Source organism: Haematobia irritans, chromosome 3 (assembly GCF_050003625.1).
Source record: "Haematobia irritans isolate KBUSLIRL chromosome 3, ASM5000362v1, whole genome shotgun sequence".
NCBI lineage: Eukaryota > Metazoa > Arthropoda > Insecta > Diptera > Muscidae > Haematobia > Haematobia irritans.
Window position 1 is genome coordinate 38,637,629 of NC_134399.1, and position 23,739 is coordinate 38,661,367.

At 33.3% G+C, this 23,739-nt stretch overlaps 2 protein-coding genes and 1 long non-coding RNA gene across 4 annotated transcripts in view; all 3 read right to left on the reverse strand.

Moving 5' to 3' along the window:
* Positions 1-596: 596 nt before the first annotated feature.
* Positions 597-5,666, reverse strand: Scamp (secretory carrier membrane protein). Its single transcript, XM_075299349.1, has 6 exons — positions 5,511-5,666; positions 5,068-5,304; positions 3,170-3,371; positions 2,927-3,056; positions 2,602-2,857; positions 597-1,695 (listed from the first exon to the last, which is right to left on the reverse strand). The coding sequence occupies exons 1-6, from the start codon at positions 5,565-5,567 to the stop codon at positions 1,543-1,545; spliced, it is 1,035 nt and encodes a 344-aa protein (XP_075155464.1). The 5' UTR covers positions 5,568-5,666; the 3' UTR covers positions 597-1,542.
* Positions 5,667-8,222: 2,556 nt separating this feature from the next.
* LOC142231733 (uncharacterized) lies at positions 8,223-8,779 on the reverse strand. The gene is made up of 2 exons (XR_012720889.1): positions 8,513-8,779; positions 8,223-8,445 (listed from the first exon to the last, which is right to left on the reverse strand). It is a non-coding gene; the product is annotated as an uncharacterized LOC142231733 (long non-coding RNA).
* An 11,441-nt stretch (positions 8,780-20,220) lies between these two features.
* Positions 20,221-23,739, reverse strand: part of Socs16D (Suppressor of Cytokine Signaling at 16D) — a 63,465-nt gene continuing 59,946 nt past the window's right edge. For both annotated transcript variants that reach the window (XM_075299051.1, XM_075299050.1), the window contains exon 10: positions 20,221-20,982. In XM_075299051.1, coding sequence (XP_075155166.1) covers positions 20,959-20,982 — 24 coding nt within the window. In that variant the 3' untranslated portion in view covers positions 20,221-20,958. The remainder of the gene's footprint in view (positions 20,983-23,739) is intronic.

Consider the following 23,739-nt stretch of genomic DNA (forward strand, 5'->3'; position numbering starts at 1 on the left):
TTTTTTTTTTTTTGAGAATGCGATTTTCTCAACAATTTCTTGAATGTTACCCTAAAAAAAAATGTTTGAAAAATTGTTGAAATTTAGCATTTTTCAAACGTTTATGTTTAACACGGCTGTGTTAGCACTAAAACACAACTGCAAATACCGCTTTAGGTTTGTATGGAATTAGGTTTTGTATGGAATTCTAGTTTTTTGCTAGGACAATAAACATTTGTAGTTGTTATAGCAGAAAAAAATGTAGCTATTTCAAATAATGCAGTTTGATATTTCAGCAGCGATGTTTGTTAAAAAAATTTTAGAAAACATGGTTGCTAATTCAGCAGTATTTGTTTGCTATTTTTGCAGTAAAAATGTTTGCCGTCCCAACTAATGAATGTTTGCTGAAACTAAAACAACTATTTCAGCTAACACTGCTGTTTGTTGTGAGCTAGCCCAATGCTTCCTCATAGGCATATATTAATTTTTAATTTTATTCAATTGATGTATAAGTTATAGCCATCCAGCCTTTATTAAGATTCGACTAGAAACCTTTTATGTATTACCCTCCTTTTAGTCCATGTTTTGTTCCACCAATAAAATATCACAAATTCATATATTATTTAATAGTAGTTTATTACATAATAATACACACGTATATATATGTAGGTAACAAAAAATAATAACTAAAGTAATAATAAAATCAATTATTTTCTGAAATTACTGTTTAGGAACGGTGATATATGGGGAGAATAATATGACGTTACTAGACATTAGATTCTTTTAGAATGTTTGGAAATATTACATATGGATGATAAAAACTTGAATTTAATATATATATGTATATATACTTATTAATATAAGGTATTGGACGTTCACATTTACCCATGCTTCCAACCATTTCTCTTTAAGCCTTTAAAAGTAATGTGAAATGCATGTGTATACATGTAGTGTGTTAGTATATGAAAGTAATAGTGATATATCAATCAGAACACTTACTTATATCACTATATCTTTAATTGTTTCTGATGGGTGAATATTTCAATTGCAAAGATAAATTTATATTAGCATAGTGAATACACGTAAGACCCGAGTAAAAATTGAGAGATCGAATGAAATGGAACTAAATCTAATCAGACCTGAAAAATATTGGCCCTGATCGAAGTTCGGATACTTAATTATATCTAGCCAGAGGGTAGATCTCGCCATATATGGGAATACATGTCATTATATTTCATATTATATATGTGTATCTTGTTAGATTTAAAAAGGCCAACTATCTAATCATATTTATTTACATTTCTCAATTTTTACATGGGTATATAAAATTCAAAACAGATAAAGCATGTATTTTAACTGAGTCTACGCAACCATCCACATATTTATAATCTTAATTATTTTTTTTTTTTTTTGTTATCGAGATATAATTTATGAAATTAATTTCATTTTCATTATTATTATTTATTTATTGTATTGATTGCAAGGCGTCTCTAAATCTGCAATATAAGGTTTCTGGGTGCGGCCCAATTCTCGTTCAATGCATGCGGACCTAGATTTTTTCCATTAATACCGACGGTTATTAAATTGAGAGTTTATTGCAGTGTTGACTGCAGAAGTTGTAGCTTGTTGAACATGCTGATTACGCATAAATTCCGTGGCAAATTCGGCTTGAGCTTTAGCCATGCTAGCCCCAGAACTGCGGTATATTGAATGAATCTGAAAGAGAAAACACCAGACATCATAAATAGTTTAGCTGAGGTTGAAACTAGAATCCAATATTCCCTGTCTCGTATCGGCTAACATATACCTATGTCAGTATTTGACTTTTTGCGAGCTCTACATTGCCCTTATAATCGTACCCATTCATGGAACACCGTATACTTATCAAATTCCCTATTCTAAACTGCGCCGTACTCTGAATGCTGGACAATAATAAAGGTAGTACGCAAAAGTTCAGCTTATACCCAACAAATGCTCTGCTTACACCATCTTCCTTCGTTCCTAGGTGCTCGTTCATTATTATCACAGACCTCATGACAAACCGTAGTATTTCGTTGTTCTCAATACGTAATAACGTAATTCTGATGCTTTTTTGTCAATAATCCAGATTTAAATTTCCCATTATTTTAAAAATTCTTTCTTTAAATCACAATTTTTATCTTCAACAACCTACATTCCAAATTCAATGAAAAAATATTGAAGCTCCAGATAATATATTTATATAAAAATATCCTTACATTTAAGAAATTTCTCCGGAATTTTGTAAATTTTATAAAATAAATTTCCTAAAATATGAAGCAAAAAAATTCCATATAATGTGAAAAATATTTTGGAATTACTCCAAAACAGAAATATAACCCATGATGAGATTTTGTGATGATTAGCGAGAATGCTAACTGTTGCACTACAGCAGTTCTCTAGAGAGTTTCACAGCCGATTCAATGCTAATTTAACATAAAAGAACAAACAGCAGAGCACCAAAACAATAGATTAATATATCTAGCATTTTTTTTGTGACAAAAAAGTGCGAATTTATACAATAGTAACAAATTGTATTAGGTTTAAGAGATCTCGAAAAACCTCTAACCATGAATATCTTTCGCTTTTAAGATATTGTCTTACCTTGGTTATCATCATTATATTTGCGGCAGCAGTGATAGCAAAACAGAAGGCAATGCATAGCAACAATAGACCAACTATAATACCAGCTGCCGAAGAGTTGAACTGCGATATGGCCACAATGAAACCACAATATCCAGTCTTGGGAAATCCAATAGCTTGGAAAACCGAGAACAGTGTTTGGAAGAAGTAAACAAAAAAGAATACCATAAAGTTGAAGCTTGAGTCATTACGAAATGCTTTGTATGCTGGCCGGAACCTGACATTAAAAAGAAAAAAAAACATTATAGCAAATCTCATATTTATTTTATGATGACTCGTAACCTACCAACATATGTACGATGCAGGTGTAAATAATAATGTGTAGAATATAGAGAGACCGAAATTTGTAAAGTCTCCACTATATAGGAGAATAGTGAGGCCACCTATGATATTAACACACATCGTTAAAGTATAGACTGCAAAAAACAACAATTATAATTATTATACATTTTAGACGCAATAAATAATAAAAAAAATAGTTATGAACCAATGACTCATTAATGTTATACGGCTCTTGAAGATTACGTACACATCCATGTATAATACAAATGTTTCACAAGTCTTTGAAATTCTGGAGGTATTTCTAAATTAAAGTCCTGATAAAAACATGGCTTAACGCAAAAATTATCCGGTAAAGGCGGCCAGTTATTCAATTGTGGAACATTGCCATGTAGTTGTTGCTCTCGCCTGTCTAATTCAGCAGCTTTTCTATCCAATTCCTCTTGCCGACGCTGAAATAATAAAAACAAATAAATTTAATATTATCCATTATTTGTACACTTCCACAGAATTTTAAAACAACAGTTAACATTTTTATGTTAGGCTTGGTACGGCCTACTTTTTCGGCGGTTTTTATATTTTGTATTTAATATCCTCACATACTAAGTAGAGTTGTTTTGGTTTAGTCGATGAAAAACATAAGCTTGTAAAAAATCTAATAAGTTTATTTTAAACGTTTCGATTGTTGTGTTGTCGGTGTTTGGTATGACAACACAACAATCGAATCTTTTAAAATAAAATGTTTTCATTTATGTTCTTACATTTCGTATTTCAACCGCGGATAACCTAAAAGAGTCAATAGATTTTGTCCCCTTTTCTTCGAAATTTTTAAACGTACCATTGTTATTAAATATGAAAGAAAATTGGTGCTGAAAAATAAACGATCTATTTAGATGGCAAACGATTAAATTCCTAACTTAGTTATGAGAAGCGTAATTTAAATAAATAATGCATAAAAAATATTTATGTTCAACCTTCTTTGATCGCAAAGAAATGACAGTTGTAAACTAGTTAAAGTGAATTTTGGAAGAGTAATGTGAATTTGGTATAGGGAAAAACTTCTGTGATATTTTAATTTAGTTTTGTAATTATTTTAAATATGTGTTTAATGTTTCTATCATCATGTAGTGGTGTTACCATGTCGTCGCTTTTTACACATAAAAAAAGAAAATAATCAAAAATATAACAAAAGACTTTTTAAGTCTTAGTTTATTTCAATAAAAAAAAAAAATCCATCCCTGAAGAGGTTGGAAATTACCAACCAATGAGACTTTGAAAGCCGGTTGCATAGCTGATAATAAAAAAAATGGTAAAGTTGTTCTCTCACACTTTGCACACTATGTACCGTTTCCATAACCCTTGCTAACAATTTTATCTGGAGGTGCAAGCTCCAGATATTGCATCATTCAAGGTCGTATCCAAGTATATAATATTAGCAATTGGCGATACGATTAGATAGTATATAGAATAATATATATGAACCATTATTATTTATAACCATCGAATTCATGATGATCTAATTAGATCTAGACCAATGTGACATCTAATTAGGAATTTGAATTTAAATGATTGGATAACCCAATCTATACACGGACTCAATATGTATCTTTTTTGAAATCTCATTGGTTGCAATATTCCAACTAAAATCTGAGTAACACTTAAAAATGGTAAACTCAGACTTTATCTAATTACCATGCACATAGATATGATTACATTGTTGGTCTACCTGTAATTCAAAAGATACCACTGTACCAAATTATATCAACTCCATTACAGTATAAAATTCATCAGATATAAAAAAATCAGATCTTTCATTACAACCAACACATAAAAAGTAATTTTCAATAAAAACAATTTTTTTCTGTTTGTTTTTGTTTATGCTACTTTTTGCAATTGCGAGCAAAAATGGGAGGAACAGATTAGATAGAATTAGATCTAAAAATGAGATTTGAGCAGATATGAACATGGCCTACTTCTTTATATAGCATTTATTAAAATAGATATTTTAGTCAAAGCCACGTCATGAAAGAAGCCTTAAAAAGTACAATGATCTTTTTCTTTTTTTTTTCTTGTAAAAGCAGACACTTTTTGATAACGCAACGCATAAATAAGAAAATATTAGACTGTGCTAAATATTAAATTACATACCTGTAATTCCTCTGTTGTTATTTGGATGCTTGTGTTAGGCGCCGCTGTAGGAGCGCGTTGTTGTTGTACTGGAATGTTAATGTTTTGTGAAAGCGGCTGAACAACAGCTGCATTAGAATTTATTGAAGAATTTATCTGTAACTGTGGCTTCGATTGTTCCTGCTCGAATGGATTATAATCCTCCAGAGAATTTTGGACATTTGTTGTTGTGCGTGTTGCTTGTTGAATAGCCGGATCCTACGAATACGACATATCATTACAAAATACATTAATTTATCCATACGGGAATAATGCATTCCTTAGTATACATTCATTCATGTCGCCAAATCGAGATAATGAAAAAGTGAGTCAATAACATATACATGACATATATACCGTATGTACAATTATTAGCAACTTTATTCGGTACAGAGATAATTGATTGAACATTTGTTTATTCTTACCGCAAATGGGTTGTCAACATTTGGTTCTCCAAAGGGATTATCGTCAAAACCAGACATATTTACTTGCAAAAATTATTAAATCTTAAACACAATCAATAATATGTAGACACGAGAAGAATAACAGAGCCAAGTTAAAATTGTGACAACGGCTTCATAAACAATGTAGCCACCGGCGTACAATCGTCTAACGGACTAAACACAACCATAGCGACTGTTTATGTGCATTTCTTATATCCGGTTCACACCAAGAGTACGCGGTAGAATCAGTAAAACCTTACGGTGGGTATTAAGTTCGAGTTTAGCCGATAACGGTATCGATTTGAGCCCGTATGGTAATAATTTAGGCATATATGCCAGTTCTGCTTTAGATTTATGTACCCTGCCAGCATTTCAAAGTTCCATTTCATTCTCATCGCTACCACAGGACTCGTAAGTGACACTACAACAATCGCCAACTGTGATGGGGAAACGTATCATAAGTACAAAATGTATATGAAAGTATTTTTCCGTCACTACCTTCCCAGCATTTCAAAGTTCCATTTCATCCTCATCGCTACCACAGACTCGTAGGTGACACTACAACAATCGCCAACTGGGGCAAACGTATCACAAAGTAGTAAATGTACATAAAGTATTTTGCCGTCACTATTGTAACAAGAGCCATTTTATATTTTGTGAAACACCAAGCGCAACTAGCTTATTCCCTGCAAACATTTTTGAATTTGACGGCGCTTCTGAGAATCCCCACCACGTCGAAGACAGTCGTATACGATATCTAAAATCCGTCGGAAAAGCGCCGTCACTATTTGTACCACGCCAAGTTACTACAAACAAGTAAGTAAAGTCTAAAGTCGGGCGGGGCCGACTGTATTATACCCTTCACCCCTATGCAGGCCAAAATTTGTGTTACCATCTCAACTACTTCACATTTGTTGGAAGCTATATAAAGGAGACAATTTTTTTACTTCTACAAAATCTCTAGAATTAAAATTTAAATCGGACGGAAGATATATATGAGAGCCATATCTAACCGCTTCCAACCAAATTTGGCACAATTACCAATACTACTAAACGTACTCCTTGTATGAAATTTGAAGCAAATCACGGCAAAACCCTGGATTTTGAGGCCATATAAGTTCAAATCGGACGAAAGATATATAAGGGAGCTATATCTAAATCTGAATAGATTTTGACCATATTTAGCACATACAATAGTATCGTTAAAAGTACCGCTTGTGCAAAATTTGAAGTAAGTCAGGGCAAAACTCTGGCTTTTGAGACCATATAAGTCCAAATCGGGCGAAAGATATATATGTGAGCTATATCTAAATCTGAACCGATTTTAACAAAATTTGACACACTTAGCGATACTATTAAACGTACCCCTTATGCAAAATTTGAAGCAAATCACGGCAAAACTCTGGCTTTTGTGACCATATAAGTTCAAATCGGACGAAAGATATATATGGGAGCTATATCTAAATTTGAAGCGATTTCAATCAAATTTACCAAGCATTGGTAGAATGTCAATTCGACCCTCTGTGCAAAATTTCACGAAGATCGGTAGTAAACTTTGGCCTCTGTGGTCATATGAGTCTAAATCGGACGAAAGATATATATGAGAGCTATATCTAAATCTGAACCGATTTGGCTGATATTTTGCAAGATTTTCGAGATTCATAAAATATTTGGATGTACGGTATTTCAAGAAAATCGGTTGATAAACACGCTAACTATGACCACATCGGGGATAAATATATATGGCAGCTATATCTAAATCTGAACCGATTTTTTCCAAAACCAATAGCGATTGTCTCTGTCCCAAGAAACGGCCCTATGCCAAATTTGAGGACGATCGGACTTAAATTGCGAGCTGTACTTTGTGCACAAAATTACATATACAGACAGACGGACGGACAGACAGACAGACGGACATAGCTAAATCGACTCAGAATTTAATTCTAAGCCGATCGGTATACTAAAAGATGGGTCTATGACCAATATTTCTTGGCGTTACATACAAATGCACAAACTTATTATACCCTGTACCACAGTAGTGGTGAAGTGTATAAAAAGCATTGCATGAGTGCAATTAGTAGGTGCCTTTGTAGATAAATTTGTAAGGACGCCAACCAGAGCTCCTTCAAACTATTAGAAAAAGTTCATTTTAAGATAGTTGTAAAAGAATCATTGTGGTCAAGTAAAACACGACTGTTTAGATGTTTATTAATTTCATTAAGCATATATAAATTCTTATAAATATAACATTTATACGACTATCACATCACATTTAACATAATTTTTTCATTAATAATAGACCCTGCTAGCATTTCAAAGTTCCATTTCATCATCATCGCTACCACAGACTCGTAAATGTCACTACAACTCGTAAATGTCACTCAGAAGCGCCGTCAAATTCAAAAAATGTTGGCAGGGTATTGTTAGAAGAACCATTTTATATTCGTGGTACAACTTCTCAATAGTGACGGCACTTTTCCGGCGAGTTTTGGATATCGTATTCGACTGTTTTCGACGTGGTGGGGATTCTGAGAAGCGCCGTCAAATTCAAAAAATGTTGGCAGGGCAATACTAAAAATCCAACCATCGCCAATTATAGCAAACTATGTACAACGCTAGACTTTTTACTAAATTTAAAGTCCAATTTTTTCCAAAACATGAAGATTGCTTATAAAATAAATAAAAACCTTGCAGTTTTTGTTTGTGTAGATTGTTTGTTTGTATTTGATTGTGTAGATGTTTATTGATTTGATTAAACATTTATAATTTCTTATAAATATAACATTTTTCGGTTTATCTCATCACATTTAACATAATTTTTTGCATTAATAAAAGAATGATCTTGAGTTTTAAGTAGCAAGTTACATATTGCAGCGTCTATCAGCCAGTTTGTTTATTTTCGATGGAGACAGCGTGCCTGGAAAAATATTTGAAAAACGATCACCTTATTCTATTTGGAAAGTCGAAAATTGTTCACCATATACCTTTCACAATTTTAAGCGTAATATCTATGTTTTCAGAACTTTATTTTCGTTTTTATTTAAATAAAATATAACAAGCTGGTTGCGCTTGGCGTTTCACAAAAAATAAAATGGCTCTTCTAACAGTAGTGATGGCAAAATACTTTCATGTACATTTTGTACTTTTTGATATGCTTCCCCCATCACAGTTCGCGATGGTTGTGGTGACATTTACGAGTCTGTGGTAGCGATGAGGATGAAATGGAACTTTGAAATGCTGGCAGGGTATGCTTAAAATTGTGAAAGGTATATTGGTGAATAATTTGTGAATTTCCAAATAGAGTAAAGTGATTGTTTTTTCAGATATTTTGCCATCACTACTGTTAGAAGAGCCATTTTATATTTTGTGAAACACCAAGCGCAACTAACTTATTATTATTTATTTAAATAAAAACGAAAATAAAGTGCTGAAAACATAGTTATTACTCTTAAATTGTGAAAGGTATATGGTGAACAATTTCCGACTTTCCAAATGGAATAAAGTGATTGTTTTTTATAGATATTTTTCCAGACACGCTGCCTCCATCGAGAATAAACAAACGACTGATAGACGCTGCAACATGTAACTTGCTACGTGTAAATCCACAACATTATTTTATTAATGAAAAAAGTTATTTTAAATGTGAAGAGATAAACGGAAAAATGTTATATTTATAAGACTTTATAAATGTTTAATCAAATTAATAAACATCTACACAATCGTGTTTTACTTGACCACAACGATTCTTTTACAACTACCTTAAAATGCACTTTTTCTGATAGTTTGCAGGGGATCTTATTGGCGTCGTTCTAAATTGATCTAAAAAGGCACCTAATAATTGCACTGATGGGAAACTTTTTTGTAGTAACTTGGCGTGGTACAACTTCTCAATAGTGACGGCGCTTTTCCGACGAGTTTTTGATGTCGTATACGATTGTTTTCGACGTGGTGGAGATTCTCAGTAGTGCCGTCAAATTCAAAAAATGTTGGCAGGGTTGCTTTTCTTTAATAGTCCATTTTAAAGAATATAAACGTTATGCTTTGGGCTATTTCCCATCAAGTTATAATAAAATTTGCATCAAAGAGATATAATTTTATACGCTTTTACTGATTTATATGTGATTTTAGCGGCTAAACTCGAACTTATGGTAGTATCCACCTTTAAGAGGACAACGTGTTTACAAGTGTTATTTCATAATGAAAATCTACTGATTGTTTTTTAATGTTCGAAGTTTTCTAGAGGTTCAATGTGTACCAAAGATAATACATCTAGGAAGAGGGGAAATTGGCATGGGTCACACCAAGTGATGCATTGACGGTGCTAGTTCCACACATGTTTGTAATTTTTTTGTTGTTTTTCGTTATTAGTGTTTCGTTATTATTTAATTGAAAAACTTAATTTTCTTAATGAAACAATGTTAAATTTTAGGCAACAATAAAAAAATTAAATTTTCCCGTTTATGGAAATTGATTTCTTGCACTTAATTTTTTTATTTCAAATTTAATGCTACGTCAATACTTGTCGTATACGCGCTTGGTTCGATAAACGAAAAGTATGGGTCTAGCACGGTAAATGGTTTTCTAGAGTTCCAATGTGTACTCTGTGACTGTTTTGGGTCTACTGCCTTAGTAATTCCCTGTCATATAGACCGGGGTGGATTTATAATTTTATTCGGATCAGCAGAAATTTTCAGCATACTAATGACTTTTTAGCAATTTGACAACAAAAATATGTCGGCCGTGAGTGAAAATCCTATTCTGTTTGTGAACGTGTGCTCATCAAAAAAATTCACGTTCACCGATTCCAATCACATTCACGGGTTTTATCACGTTCAAGAGTTAAATAGCGTCAATTGTTGGTTTGTTCGCTAGTGAACCATTTTTTAATTTTGCTAATGGTTCTGTCGTGATTTATGAAAATGTTCCTTACTCATGAGTAATGGCAGCGCGTCATGAGATTTGTCGCGAGTCAAAATTTTCCTGAATTTTCATGAATCGTGAATCGCAAAAGTTGTCGCAAATTGTGCGTGAGCGAGAAGTTATAAACGTTGTTCATAAGTATGGCTTTCCATTTCGTGAATGGTCGATACTGTGAATTCCTAACTACATGTCGTGCGGCAGTACAAATATTTCTTACATAATGGAGCTGGAAAATGTTATGTTAAGCACGCTATTAATGTTTTTGGAACTAAAAGTTTTACAACTGTGATTTATCTCATCTCTGTAATGCTAGTGACACGCCGTTATGACTCAGTTAGTTCCCTTGTCATTCAACTATGATTTATCTCATCTCAATATTGCTGGTAATATGCCTTTCGGACTAATCCATAATAATGAGGTTCCTTCTCATTGAGCTAAACATAGAATCGGGTAACAGATAAGAAGTTCTCTGGTGTCATAATCACTCAAACACACCATGAAAGAAAATGTAGAATTATTTTAAATAATTTTAACTAAAATATTTTCCTGATTGAAACATGATACAATTTAATTAATACTTTTTGTTAAATTGGAAAAAAATAATACTCTTTAAAATTGGCTACGGCGTGAGTGTGTGTGAGCGTGATTAACAAACCAAATGTCGTGCGTGAGCGTGAGTCACGAAAATAATTTCTTCGTGAGTGTGCGTGAGTAACGAATTTCTGAAAATACACTCACGAAAATAATCCCGCCCACGGACATAAAACACTTACGAGTTAATTTCATTTACAAATTTGGGATATTAAGTATTTAACAACACTCTCAATTTTCTTCATGCTCATGTTTTCGGACACGTCGCTAATTTAAATTACTCATAAAATTATTCGTGAGTCTCGAAATTTTTCGTGGGTCATGGTATTTTTCGTGAGTCACGACATTTTCGTGCGTGCGTAAAAATTTTCTTTTCGTGAGTGTACGTGAGTCCACCCAAACAATATCAAGCGTGAGCGTTAGTGAGAAAACTTTTAGGAATTTCTGATCACAAAATATAAACAACTGATTTTCCTGCAATACATTTTATTTGCAGACAGGAACCATAAAATAATTATCCCGTGGCATATTCAACTGATCTTGACCAATAAAATGTGCAAAATACTATATAAAAAACACATAAAGTTTCGAAATATGTTATATATTTGTGTTAAAAATCTTCTAACTTTGCATATGAAAGCTGTACACTTGGCCCACAGAAAAATGTTCGTGTATATTTTTCAGATCTGTGACGGTGTAAAGTGTAGTCCAGAACAACTCTGTGTACCAGAACAGGCACGAATATGTTTTTAGCCCTACACGAAGTTCACGAGAAGCACATTATAAGATTCAATAATTAAAAAAAATGGAATTTAGTAAAATTGTATGCTTCATTTGTATTATAACGGTTTCTTATTTATTTTTATGTAACGACCCTCACTCCAGATCCTATCTACCATTGACCCTTGCTACCATTTATTCCGTCCATGCTCAGTGGATGAGGGTTGTTCTTGTCCTGGTAAATAGATCTCAGTCGGTTACAATATCAATAAAATTTAAAGGTAACAAAATAAAGAACGACCAATGGTTGCGCATTAAAGAAGTGTGGAAGGATATCGATGTTGAGATATCTCGATGTTAATGATATCTCGATCGGAAAGCTCGCCCCTCCATGCCGACCGTATTAATTTTTGTCAGCCCTGCTAGCATTCCCTACGCTCCGATCTTCAATTTCGAAAGTGACGACAACCGATTAGAAATTCATTCTGTTCATTATTCTAATTTTGTTTAGTATCCACAATCAGCGTCGTCTTAAAGTTTTTTTTTTTTTTATACAACAATTTTCGAAATTTCGAAGATTTAGCATCTATATTCAGCTTCTGGACTATATATTTTTTTAAAGTTACTTTTTGATACTGGTTGCGCTATATTACAAAAATTTCCAGTTCATCATATACAGATCTCCGTTTTTTTTTGTATTTTAACAAGGAGATAAAACTATTTTTTTTCTTTCAGTATCCTTCGACGCGTCTTTGTTATTATTTACGATTAAATTTTGCGTAGTTAAGAAAATATTTCCTGCGGACATCCATTTTCCCGTTTCCCGAAACCTTGGAGTTGCATCGTGGACATGTTGGCTTGTAATTGTCAACCAAACCACAACCGTAAGAAAATTCCAACATTTCAGTATACGCATTATTTACCTTATCCGAGCCGTCTTCTTCTTCAAAATATATTTCCGATACTTTTGTTTTTCCTATTAGCCTATTATCTTTCTCTTGTAACTCCCGCATAAACTTTTCGTGCTTTCGGACTTATCTTCTTAGTACACTTATTGTTGTTATGTTGAAGTGCAAGAGCTCGTGTCTTACTTCCGGGCGCAAATACCTCATCACTACTTCGCACATTTCTGAGTCGCGAATAGGGGTATTCAGTTTGTCTGCCATAGCCAATACAATGTCTAAATATTCATCTATGCTCTCTTACGGTCCTTGTCGCCACTTACGTATAGAGTCCATGATGTCATAGTCACTGTAATCCTCTTTATAACGCTGGGTTAACGCAGAAGTTAAAGATTCCCAATCTAAATCAAAATTTCGTCGGTGAAATCCCCAATACCACTCAAGGGCTTTTCCTTCGAATAACGTGTGTGCATGCTTGCAAAGTAATTGAAAATCTCCTTGTAGAGTATTGGTCGCTAAAATATTGACACGATAAATAAATTCCTCAACCGACATTTATCCGAATGACCTGAATATCTTATACGCCAATTTCTAATAATATTTAAAACTTTGTCTGTGTTTAGAGGTTCCTCACGAATATTGGCAGGCGTATCGGAAGGGTTAGCCCCCGCCGATGCACCATTATTTGAACGCGAATATCTCACATCAGTCATAAGCTCTCTAAACTGTTGGGATAAAGCATCCAGTAGTTCTCCTCTTAAACTAGCAACCGAATCATTAATCATGGATTGAATTCTAGTAGTCTCTCTCGTCTGTCGTCTGTTTTATCGCTCCGAATCTCCAGCCGCTTCCTCATCTCTATTAGTTAAAGTATTGTCGCTCTGATTTGTTGCCATTTTTATTTATTTATTTATTTTTTTATAATTGTCTTAGCCAAATATTAGAAATTTTAAGGGAAAAAAACTTTTCAAATTCCTAATACAATTTTTTTCTCTAGAAGATCATTGCGTAAAGAATGCTTTCTACTTTTAGTTTTTTCTCACTATCCTACCTTCCTTAATGCGAAAACGAAAAAAAAGTAGTTGATCAGTTCATTAGAGGTAAATGTCCGCACTTCAGTTCTTAAAAATTCGAAGTCTATTGACCTGATCCAACTCTAATTACTAAAATTTTCTTTTCCAAAACTCATATTTTCAAACGATCCATCAGATTCAAAATTCTCAGGCTTTTGAGAGTGAGAGCTACTTAAAATACCCATCCTAATTTGGCTTTTAACCAAACCATCTCTGATTCGATCAAGAATCCAATTATGATGCATATTTAAAATTTTGATTTCCATCCGTCGTTAAACTGGGGAAGTATCAATAGACAGAATGACCACTGCCATTTTGCAATCGGTCAAAACATGGTTAAAAAAATGATTTGTTGTTTTTCTCCACTGATACAGCCCCTCGTTGGGCGCCATTTATTTTTATGTAACGACCTCCATCCACTGAGCATGGCCGGAATAAATGGTAGCAAGGGTCAATGGTAGATAGGATCTGGAGTGAGGGTCGTTACAGTATACAAGTTTGTTTCTTATACACATTTCGTTCATGCCATTAAAGTAAGCAAATACTAGTAAAATTTAACTAAAATCAATAAATTTTCATAATTTAGAATAAAGTTAAATGGGCTATAGAAACATTCGTTTACTTTTTCTGAGAGATGGACTGAATTTTCTACAAAGTTAGCCTGCAAGAAGCTGGTCTACCACTATGACCTAACATAAGGCATTTGTGGTAGTACTTCATATCTATAAAATTTTACTTACCTAAAGCTTCTAGAAAAAATAATCTGTAATGCTTTTAAACATCGAGAATTTTTATTTAGTACATTTGTTTTATTATAATAGACAGAGCTGTATGTATAGGTATGCATATAATTATATATGTATATGATTAAATCATAATTTTTATTTGGCCTTATGTTTTTTTGTTTTTACATTTGCTTATTAAATTTAAATGGCTCATTTCGTAAATGTAAATGAACTTAGTTATTTTTGTGTCCTAGTATTTATATCTACTACGTATGTATATATACATGCATACATATTATAATAGTTCCGCTCGAATTTATGATGTAATACTATTTCATGTTCTATATGGAAGATATTTTGTTATTGATAGGATTCTGCAGATTTTACAATTAAATCGAACGACCCATAAGCAAAAACCATAACCATATGCGCAAAAATATAATTGTGGTTTTAATGTTTGTGAAATATGCAATTTTGTGTAATGCTAGGAATTAGGCATAGAAAAACAATTAAAATAATGTTGTGATATGCATACAAAATTCGGCAAATTTTAAATGTTTCCCTTTGTCCACACCCTTGATATAAATCAGACAGTTAGTGTCAGTTCTAGAAATGTTGTTCTCTGACAACCGGTTTCCCGGCCTTCGAAAAGCATTTAAGCAGTAACAGACCATCGTTTTGCAAAATTTTTCTATATTTTTGTTTAAATATCTACCATTACCATTAACCACTTCTGTCACCTTTCTCGTTTTTTTTTTTAATAATAGAAGATCAACATGACGTTTGGAGAATTAGAGCCATATGTTTCAGAGATGTTACCTTTTTATTACACCTATAGGTCAGTATTATGTTTGATTTTCGCGTTGAAATTTTCGCGATTACTCTATTAAAAACATTCAATATAAAGCAGATAAATTAACTCAATTGAAACGCAACTTCTTGTTCCTCTAGATTTCGGCAAGACTTTACGGGAATATGTTTGTTTTCATTTACAATTTTGATTATTCAAGGAAAAGTAATCGCGAAAATAAAGTGGTTTTCAACTCGAAACCCGAACATAGTACTTACATTAAAGGCTCGTATGCACCACTTGGAAATTTTTTCCTTCCCATATGAAATGCATTTCTATTTATGGTAACGAAATTTTCGGTAACGTTAAATTTCGCAAGCTAGAATGCACATCTAATGCACCTTATACGGTCGGATAAACCCTGCGACACAACACGTTGCGGCCACAAATCCGCTAGTTTAGGGTCATGTTCGCGTGTTTCGGGGACGTGTTGGGAAAAAATCAAAACAACTTTGATTTTTTCTGGTTGGGTGGCACAAATCATTGGGTGTAAGGGGATGTTCGCCAAACATTATCAAAAACAAATTTATTTTCACAATAAAAACAGGCATTTCTGCAATGAAATTAACGAGGGATCCTCAATTCTGGCTAGAAATTGAAAAAAAATATATAATTCTAAACAAGAATTGTGGCAAAAACGTAGAAAAATTCCACTTCCATTCAGTGGAAAACCAGGCGAGGAGTATTTTGAAATCCATCAAGTAATTTGTAATTTATGAAAGGAATACTTCCGGAATCAATGTTTTGTCATATATATCCGGATTTTTATTATTTTCTTTAATTTGTTCAGTAAAAATTGCCTTACCCATAACTCTTCATACATCTTCATTGTTTATGTTTATGCTTCATCTTATTTTTCCACGTTGTCATCATATTTGTTCGAGCAGTGTAAGGGCAAATCTTGAACGAACACACAACAAATAGACGAACCTCTGTCGTAGGGTTTATCCGACCGTCTAAGGTCCGCTTAAGGAATCTTGGATGGACACGACTTGTCGGCGATGACTAAATGAACGGTAAATGTGTTATCGACCCCATAAACATGCGGCAGTATCGATTATGCCTTCGGACTTAACTTATAATGTGCACAATATATAGAATATGTTCGACGCGAGCACTGTCGTCCGGAATGACTGATAGTCTGTAAAGCGCATTATGAAATTTTTTGCCCATAAGAGGGTTGTCAAAAGAGTACATTGATAACGCTTGGTTTCAACCATTTTATTGTTTTCGAATGTTGGGCGTGTAAAAAACTTCGGTTATATCCTCCACAAAATGTTGGGCACTTTTCCCACTACATTTTCCGCGAGTAGGGACAGCCCACGTAACATGGTCCCCAAGTATTCACCGAAAATTAAAGAAGGGCTGAAAGAGGAAACTGCACCCGACGAACGTGTTTCACAAGTTGTACCGAGTTATTGTTACCAGTCCTGAAACCCCCCTTTTCAGACAGTTTGTGTATCGAGCAATATGTTTGAGAATAAATCGACGCATTTCCAACTGTTTTTTTCTTTAAAGGATGTCATTGTGGAATAGATTGGAAGCTATTTCTAAATACACACCAATATATTTTCGAAATGCCATTCGAAGATCACATTACATTGCACTCAATACGGTTCACTTAAACCCTGTTTCGGTATGTCGAACGAAGACCCAGTCGTTAGAAAAGTAGTAACTCGTATTCGAATCAATTTGGGGTTCTGTATTTTTGAAAGTTTGTTCGTTTGTATGAGAATACATTGATTAGCAAACTTTTGGCCTAAGAATTCAGCCAAATGTTAGCAATGTTTTCACTTTTTTATTGATACCTATGGTATACGTTCGTTTCCAACACGACAACAAAATATGAAGTGACTTGGTTTTCGAAATACGAAATAAAGTTATCGTTCGATATACAGAAACAGGGCATTACTATCTCTTTGTATAAATAGAGTTACTGTTCAAATCACTCAATTTGCATTTAAATATGCATGGATATTATATTCTTTGGGCCTGAATATTATATATTATACAGAATATTATATTCTTTGGGCCTGTTCGAAATCGAAAAATTTTACTAGGATTGGCAAAAATTTGATGTAAATTGAGGTGGGTATAATTTCACTAATCCAGAGCAAGAAATGTGACATTTGTTGAACATTTTGTGACATTTAAGACATCACATGGGTTGGCATCTTTTAATTATCTCAAAACAAATAAAAAGTAGTTTCTTTTATTAAAAAATTGAGTACAAATTTGTCTGACTTTAGTAAATTATTATCTCACTTTAGTAAAAAGTTTCGGTTTCCTTTGAGAAAATATTTTTTTTTAAGAAATGACATCTTCGGTATGCTGTGAAGTAACTTGAGACATCCATCCCTTTTATGTTCTATGGTAATAAGAAAAATGACCAATTAATGTTTGATTTGTAATTTAATGTAAGATTGGTAGATTCGAGAACAGTTTCTTCCCACGGTTATTTTTTTGAAACAATTAATTTTAAAAGATAAAATTGTACACAATCAATGTTTTTAAACTTTTCCAAAGTTTTGGTGGGAAAACCGAATATAGTACCTGATTTTACCCGATGTGGCCATGCGATTTAGTTTTGTGACACCGCCGGAGGCTTATTTTGAGGCTTCGAGAAAAAGGAATTTTTCCAGTGTGCCATTTACAACAAGGGAAAAGCAGACTGTTGTAGGCTAAGTACTCATCGAACAACCGTCGTAATTTTAGTAATGCTCGAATCGACAAATAATTTTTCTCTGTTCTTTTCCCAAAACTTTTTATCGTTCACACCCATGATACAATGATTATAAGATAGCCTTATTCCGTCAGGTGACTTTGAACGGCTCATCATAATGTCAAAAATATTGTTGACATTTTTAAATTATGTTGTTGTAATTAACGTCTTAAATTTAAATTTTATTTGAAATTCGGAAAAACAAAATTCAACGAAAAATGCAAAAGTGTTGTCTGTTGGCCATTTTTTTGCTAGACTCTGACAATGGCCACGCCAACAATTCAACAATCCAAATGGCATCACCTTGATCCCCAAGCCGATCAAAATTGGAAGGAGTTAAGGTAGAATTACATACCATGCGTTCAATGCGTACAATGCGTCCGACGATTGAAGAGTTGAAATTTCTCTTTGAAATCAAAAGCTCAAATAGTCTGCCGCAAACAGAAAAAAATCAACCCTTCCATCAACGCACGGATTGACGCATGGTGTGTAATTCAACCCTTAGTTCAACAACAGCGTTACTGGGCGAGTACATGCCCCAAACAGTGGGCATAACTGGATACAGAAATTCCAAAATTATTGCACGCGTTTGAATATTTTCACTCACAATGTATTTCCATACCAAAAAAAAAAACATTTCTCATGAGCAACACAAAATCAAAACAAACATTTTTGTATTTGTTTATTTACTTTTTACCGACATTTAGTTTGACGTTATGATGAGCTGCTTTTATGTTTTTGTTATTTTTGGCTACCTTACAATCATTGTATCATGGTTTACACCGAGTTGAGCAGTTTTACCTTGACAGTTGCCATAGAAACTCGAAATTCCTCGAAATTTACTCTAATTTCAAATATATGCTATGTTTGTTCAAATAAATACCGTGACCGCAAAGTGATTTTTTTAAGTTATATTCACATCCCATGTTCTTCAAAGCCTTTGTTTATTCGTTTTTTCTATGAAATTTATTTCAATAACTTGACATATATTTTGAAAAGAGTATGTTTAGTCCAAATTAAAACATGCTTGGCGAGAACGCCGTATAAGATTGGCTGTACAACTAATCTGACAACTGTACAACTAATCGGATAACCTCATTTTGGTTTCATTTTAGAATAGCAAATGTAAAGCTGCTTTGCTGCCGGAGGCCAAAATTTAGTGTCGCCTCAAATTCTTGCCATTAACTAATTAAAAATATTTATTTAAAGCAGAAAAAATTATTTATATTTTTTGTATTTTGTACCAAAATATTGACCTTTCCACCTACAATCATTCAATATCAGTTGGCTATTTGCAAAAATTTCTCTAAGAAGATATGAATTGCTTGTGCAACTAATCTCATAATCTCGTAGAATTTTCGTTCGCCTCGAGACGAACGAATAGTAAAAATCACTAATTTATATCTTGAGAACTAGTGTCTGTCGAATAACAATTGTTTTTATTTTCGATAGTAAGTTTTAAAGGATGAGGATATGATGAGGATAAAGAATGTATGAAATAAATCTAAAGTTATTTTAGTTTCGTTCTAGACGAACAATTCGTCGATTATTTCGTCGAACATAAATTATGGTACGATCAACGTGTGGGATTTGACTGACAAGTTGGATAGCGACATTATTGGACTAATATTATTATCGAATGTTTTGTCAATAATAATAAAAACAAAAACAGATACAACGAATTCTCAAAATTTTTACTATACACACAAAGAAAATTTCATTAAAATTCAGCCAACGAAAAATTTTCACTGATATAACGAAACAATTTCATTAACAGAATGAAAATATTCGTTAATAGTACGAAACGTTACGTTGATTTACAGAAAATTCGAAAAATTTCGTTGTATTAACGAATTTGTTTCATTGGCTGACTTTTAACGGCACATTTCGTTAATATATTATTATTTTATTATTATTATTATTATTATTATTATTATTATTTATTATTATTATTTATTATTATTTATTATTATTATTATTATTATTTTTCTATTAGTGTATTAGAACTTTTTTCGAACAATGCGAACTCTATTTTATTTCGAAATACTATGGTCATGTGGGCATACATTGATTTTGGCTTAAATTAACATTCCAATTCGAAAATTTTTCGAATATTGAAAGAAACTATTAAAAAAAGTACAATCCGTTTTGAAAATGGATGTGCAGCTTATGGAATTACATCATTAAAGTTGCATTTTCTGATTGCAAGATAGACTTTGCACTTTATTATTTCGACAATTATTTCAATATTTACATACAATGAGTTCCCTGAAAATTAAAATGTTTAAAACAAATGCAAACAATATATTAAAATAGATAGAAGAAATTGATTAGCTAAAATGTAGTTTTTATGAATATGAATAAAATTTAAATATTTTATAAGACGGCAAGATGATGAATTCATCCTTGGGAATACAGTTTTATATTTTATAACAAATTTAATTTGTTGAAATTGAATTTCTTTCATTGCACTGCAAAACTACTTGCAAATGGCGATCTATTACTTATGTAAGTATATACACGGTTAATTATCTATGTACGCATTCAAATGAGTTTGTCTTCGATAATCCTGATTTATTTGTTCTCTACTCATGTAAAAGGTTTCGCTTCCTAAGACTGTAATTTATACTAAAAATTTAGATTTTGTTTTTATATCATATTTTCTTTTTCAAATCAGTCATAATCGTGCTAGTACGTACTACTTAACTATATTTATAATTAATATTACTTGTACATATCTTATGTTATAGCACCGAGACAATACTTTGTGAGCAGCAATAATAAAATTAATGATTTAGTTTTTATGCTAAGACAATAATATGTATAATACTTACATTACTTTAATTTTACTCACTGTAATACTAGCTAGAGTATTTAAAAATAATAATGATATTAATATATGAAATGAACAACAAAGTGGAACAAATTTACAAAGATCCTTCTCCCGAAATCTGAAAAGAGAAAACAATAAAAAATGGATATATTTCTACATTTAATACTAAAGAATTTGTTTGAATTGCTTTCCCCAAGGCAGATTTAATAAGGTAGTTTTAGTATTACAAAAACAAAGATGTCAGTCGCCATATTGAAACTTTGATTGTCAGTCAAATTTAAAATATAGAAAATCTGGAAATGTATCGATGTATGTTTCGAAATATTAGGAAATGTGTTACGATTAGTAAGAATAATTGAAGTAATTCTTACCATCAATTATGAGGACAATTTATTTCGATACTTTTCTGTCATAAATTTAAAGCAAATTGAAAATTTCAAAATTTTTGGTATAAAATTATTTTATTTTGAATTTTTATTTGTCACACTTGTAAATTAAACATTGGCGTAGCTACACAACATTTTCGTAGGAGGTAAAAGCTACAATGTGTGCTCATTGTGATGATATCTCAAAAAGAGAAAAATAACAGCATATTTCTGCTATCCGAATTCTAGTCTTCGTTCGCATACAAAACGGAAAACAGCTGATTTTGTTTTTTTCTAAGGGGTATCTCAAGGGTGATACGGTCAAAATTTGGTCAAAATAAACTTGACGTATTTCTTTCAATTTTGCATTTAAAAAACCTGAACACCCCTCATTTTGAAGGTGTGTGTGTGTGTAGAATGTTGCTCCTATTTTGATTTTGGAATTCACTCTTCAGTTGTCAAAATGCCGTCCAAGCAAGAAGAGCAGCGTATCAAAATTTTGCTCGCGCATCGCGAAAATCCGAGCTACTCGCACGCAAAGCTGGCAAAATAGCTAAAAGTTGACACATCAACCATTACAAATGTAATTAAAGTGTTTGGGGAACGTTTGTCGACAGCCAGGAAGTCTGGATCGGGGGAAATCGAAAACCGGAAGCCGCTGAGACGACAAAGAGAGTTGCCGGTAGTTTCAAGCGAAACCCTAACCTCTCTCTCCGAGATGCCGCAAATAAGCTGGGTGTATCGTCTACAACCGTGCATCGAGCCAAAAAACGAGCCGGACTATCGACTTACAAGAAGGTAGTGACTCCAAATCGCGATGATAAACAAAATACTACGGCCAAAGCGCGATCCCGGAGGCCGTACACAACGATGCTGACGAAGTTTGACTGCGTGGTAATGGACGACGAAACCTACGTCAAAGCCGATTACAAGCAGCTTCCGGGACAGGTAGCAGATATTTTCAAGCACATAAAACTGTCAAAGTTCGCAAAGAAATATCTGGTTTGGCAAGCCATCTGTACCTGTGGCTTGAAAAGCAGCATTTTCATAGCTGTCAACCAAGAAATTTACGTGAAAGAGTGTTTGAATAAACGTCTGCTGCCTTTCCTGAAGAAACACGGTTGTTCCGTACTGTTTTGGCCGGATTTGGCATCTTGCCATTACGGTAAAAAGGCCATGGAGTGGTACGCCGCCAACAACGTGCAGGTGGTTCCCAAGGACAAGAACCCTCCCAACACGCCAGAACTCGGCCCAATTGAGAAATACTGGGCTATTGTCAAGCGGAACCTAAAGAAGACCAAAAAAACTGCTAAGGACGAGCAGCAGTTCAAGGCAAACTGGCTTTCTGCGGCGAAGAAGGTGGACAAGGTGGCTGTACAAAATCTGATGGCAGGTGTCAAGCGTGAGGCCCGGCAATTCGGATTTGGAAAAGCGAAAGCCTAACTGAATATTTTTCCTGAATTTTATACTAATTGAACTTGAAAAAGAAATTTAATTTGATTTTTTAAATAAACGATTTCACCGATTTACACGCGTTTTCCCTTGACCAAATTTTGACCGTATCACCCTTTAAACGAAAATCGAAACGAAAGTCAATGCGAACGAAACCCCTAAAATTGGGTTTCTCTAACTCGATTCGTTCGCATTTTGTCGAACTGAAATGTCAAAACCACTCACTTAGTAAAGACCTTTCGTTTTGTGGAAAAAGGCATTCATAAGTAAGGAAAAACGTAATAATTGATAAATTTATTAAAGCGTCAATCGCCTGTTTCGGTATCAGGCTAACATGAAATATAATAAGCAACGATGAGCCCGTCGTAAAACTAGGAAACAACACGACTAATGTACGCGTTAGAATTGTTGTTGTATCCTGGAAACCGGTTTCTGTAAATTGTCACATGTTGTAGTTGACTGTAGAAACAATAAGCATTGTTCGACTGTTCACCACTTAGGTGAATTTTAACAAATTAGCTTTCTAAAAATAAATTTCGTGTGTTGCATTACTATGTAACAAAACGAAATAACAATAAGATTAAGGGACTTGTAAGTTATATGAAAAGATGATGTACAGTGGGAGAAAAGATGATTCAATTTGTAAGAGGAAAGTTCCCAAATGTTTTCTCCATAAGGAGTTAGCATAAAGGGTCCAAAATTGAGTTATCTCTCCCAGCCAGATCTATACTAAAGGCTGTGGAAAGGTTCATTCGCCCGAACCGAAACATGTACAGTCCAGGCGTGTATAGATTTGTATCTGGCGTTTTCTTTTCAATGGCTCTATTAACCATGTTCCTTAATCTATATCTGTCCATAAAGCTCGAAAAATAATTGTATAATTAGATATAATGCATTTGGACGTCAATCGCCTGTTTCGGTATCAGGCTAACATGAAATATAATAACACAAAAAAGTCTAAAGTCGGGCGGGCCCGAATATAATATAACAGGTTGGCTGATAAGTCCCCGGTCTGACACATAGATGGCGTCGCTAGTATTAAATGCATATTATTTTTA

What these genes read in the sequence shown, in the direction of transcription:
- Scamp (XM_075299349.1), bottom strand. Translation starts at nt 5,567, where the DNA reads ATGTCTGGTTTTGACGATAATCCCTTTGGAGAACCAAATGTTGACAAC. An exon ending in ATGTTGACAACCCATTTGCG is followed by an intron (nt 5,305 to 5,510) that starts GTAAGAATAAAC and finishes TCGTATTCGTAG; the next exon opens with GATCCGGCTATTCAACAAGC. An exon ending in ATATAATGATGATAACCAAG is followed by an intron (nt 1,696 to 2,601) that starts GTAAGACAATAT and finishes TTTCTCTTTCAG; the next exon opens with ATTCATTCAATATACCGCAG.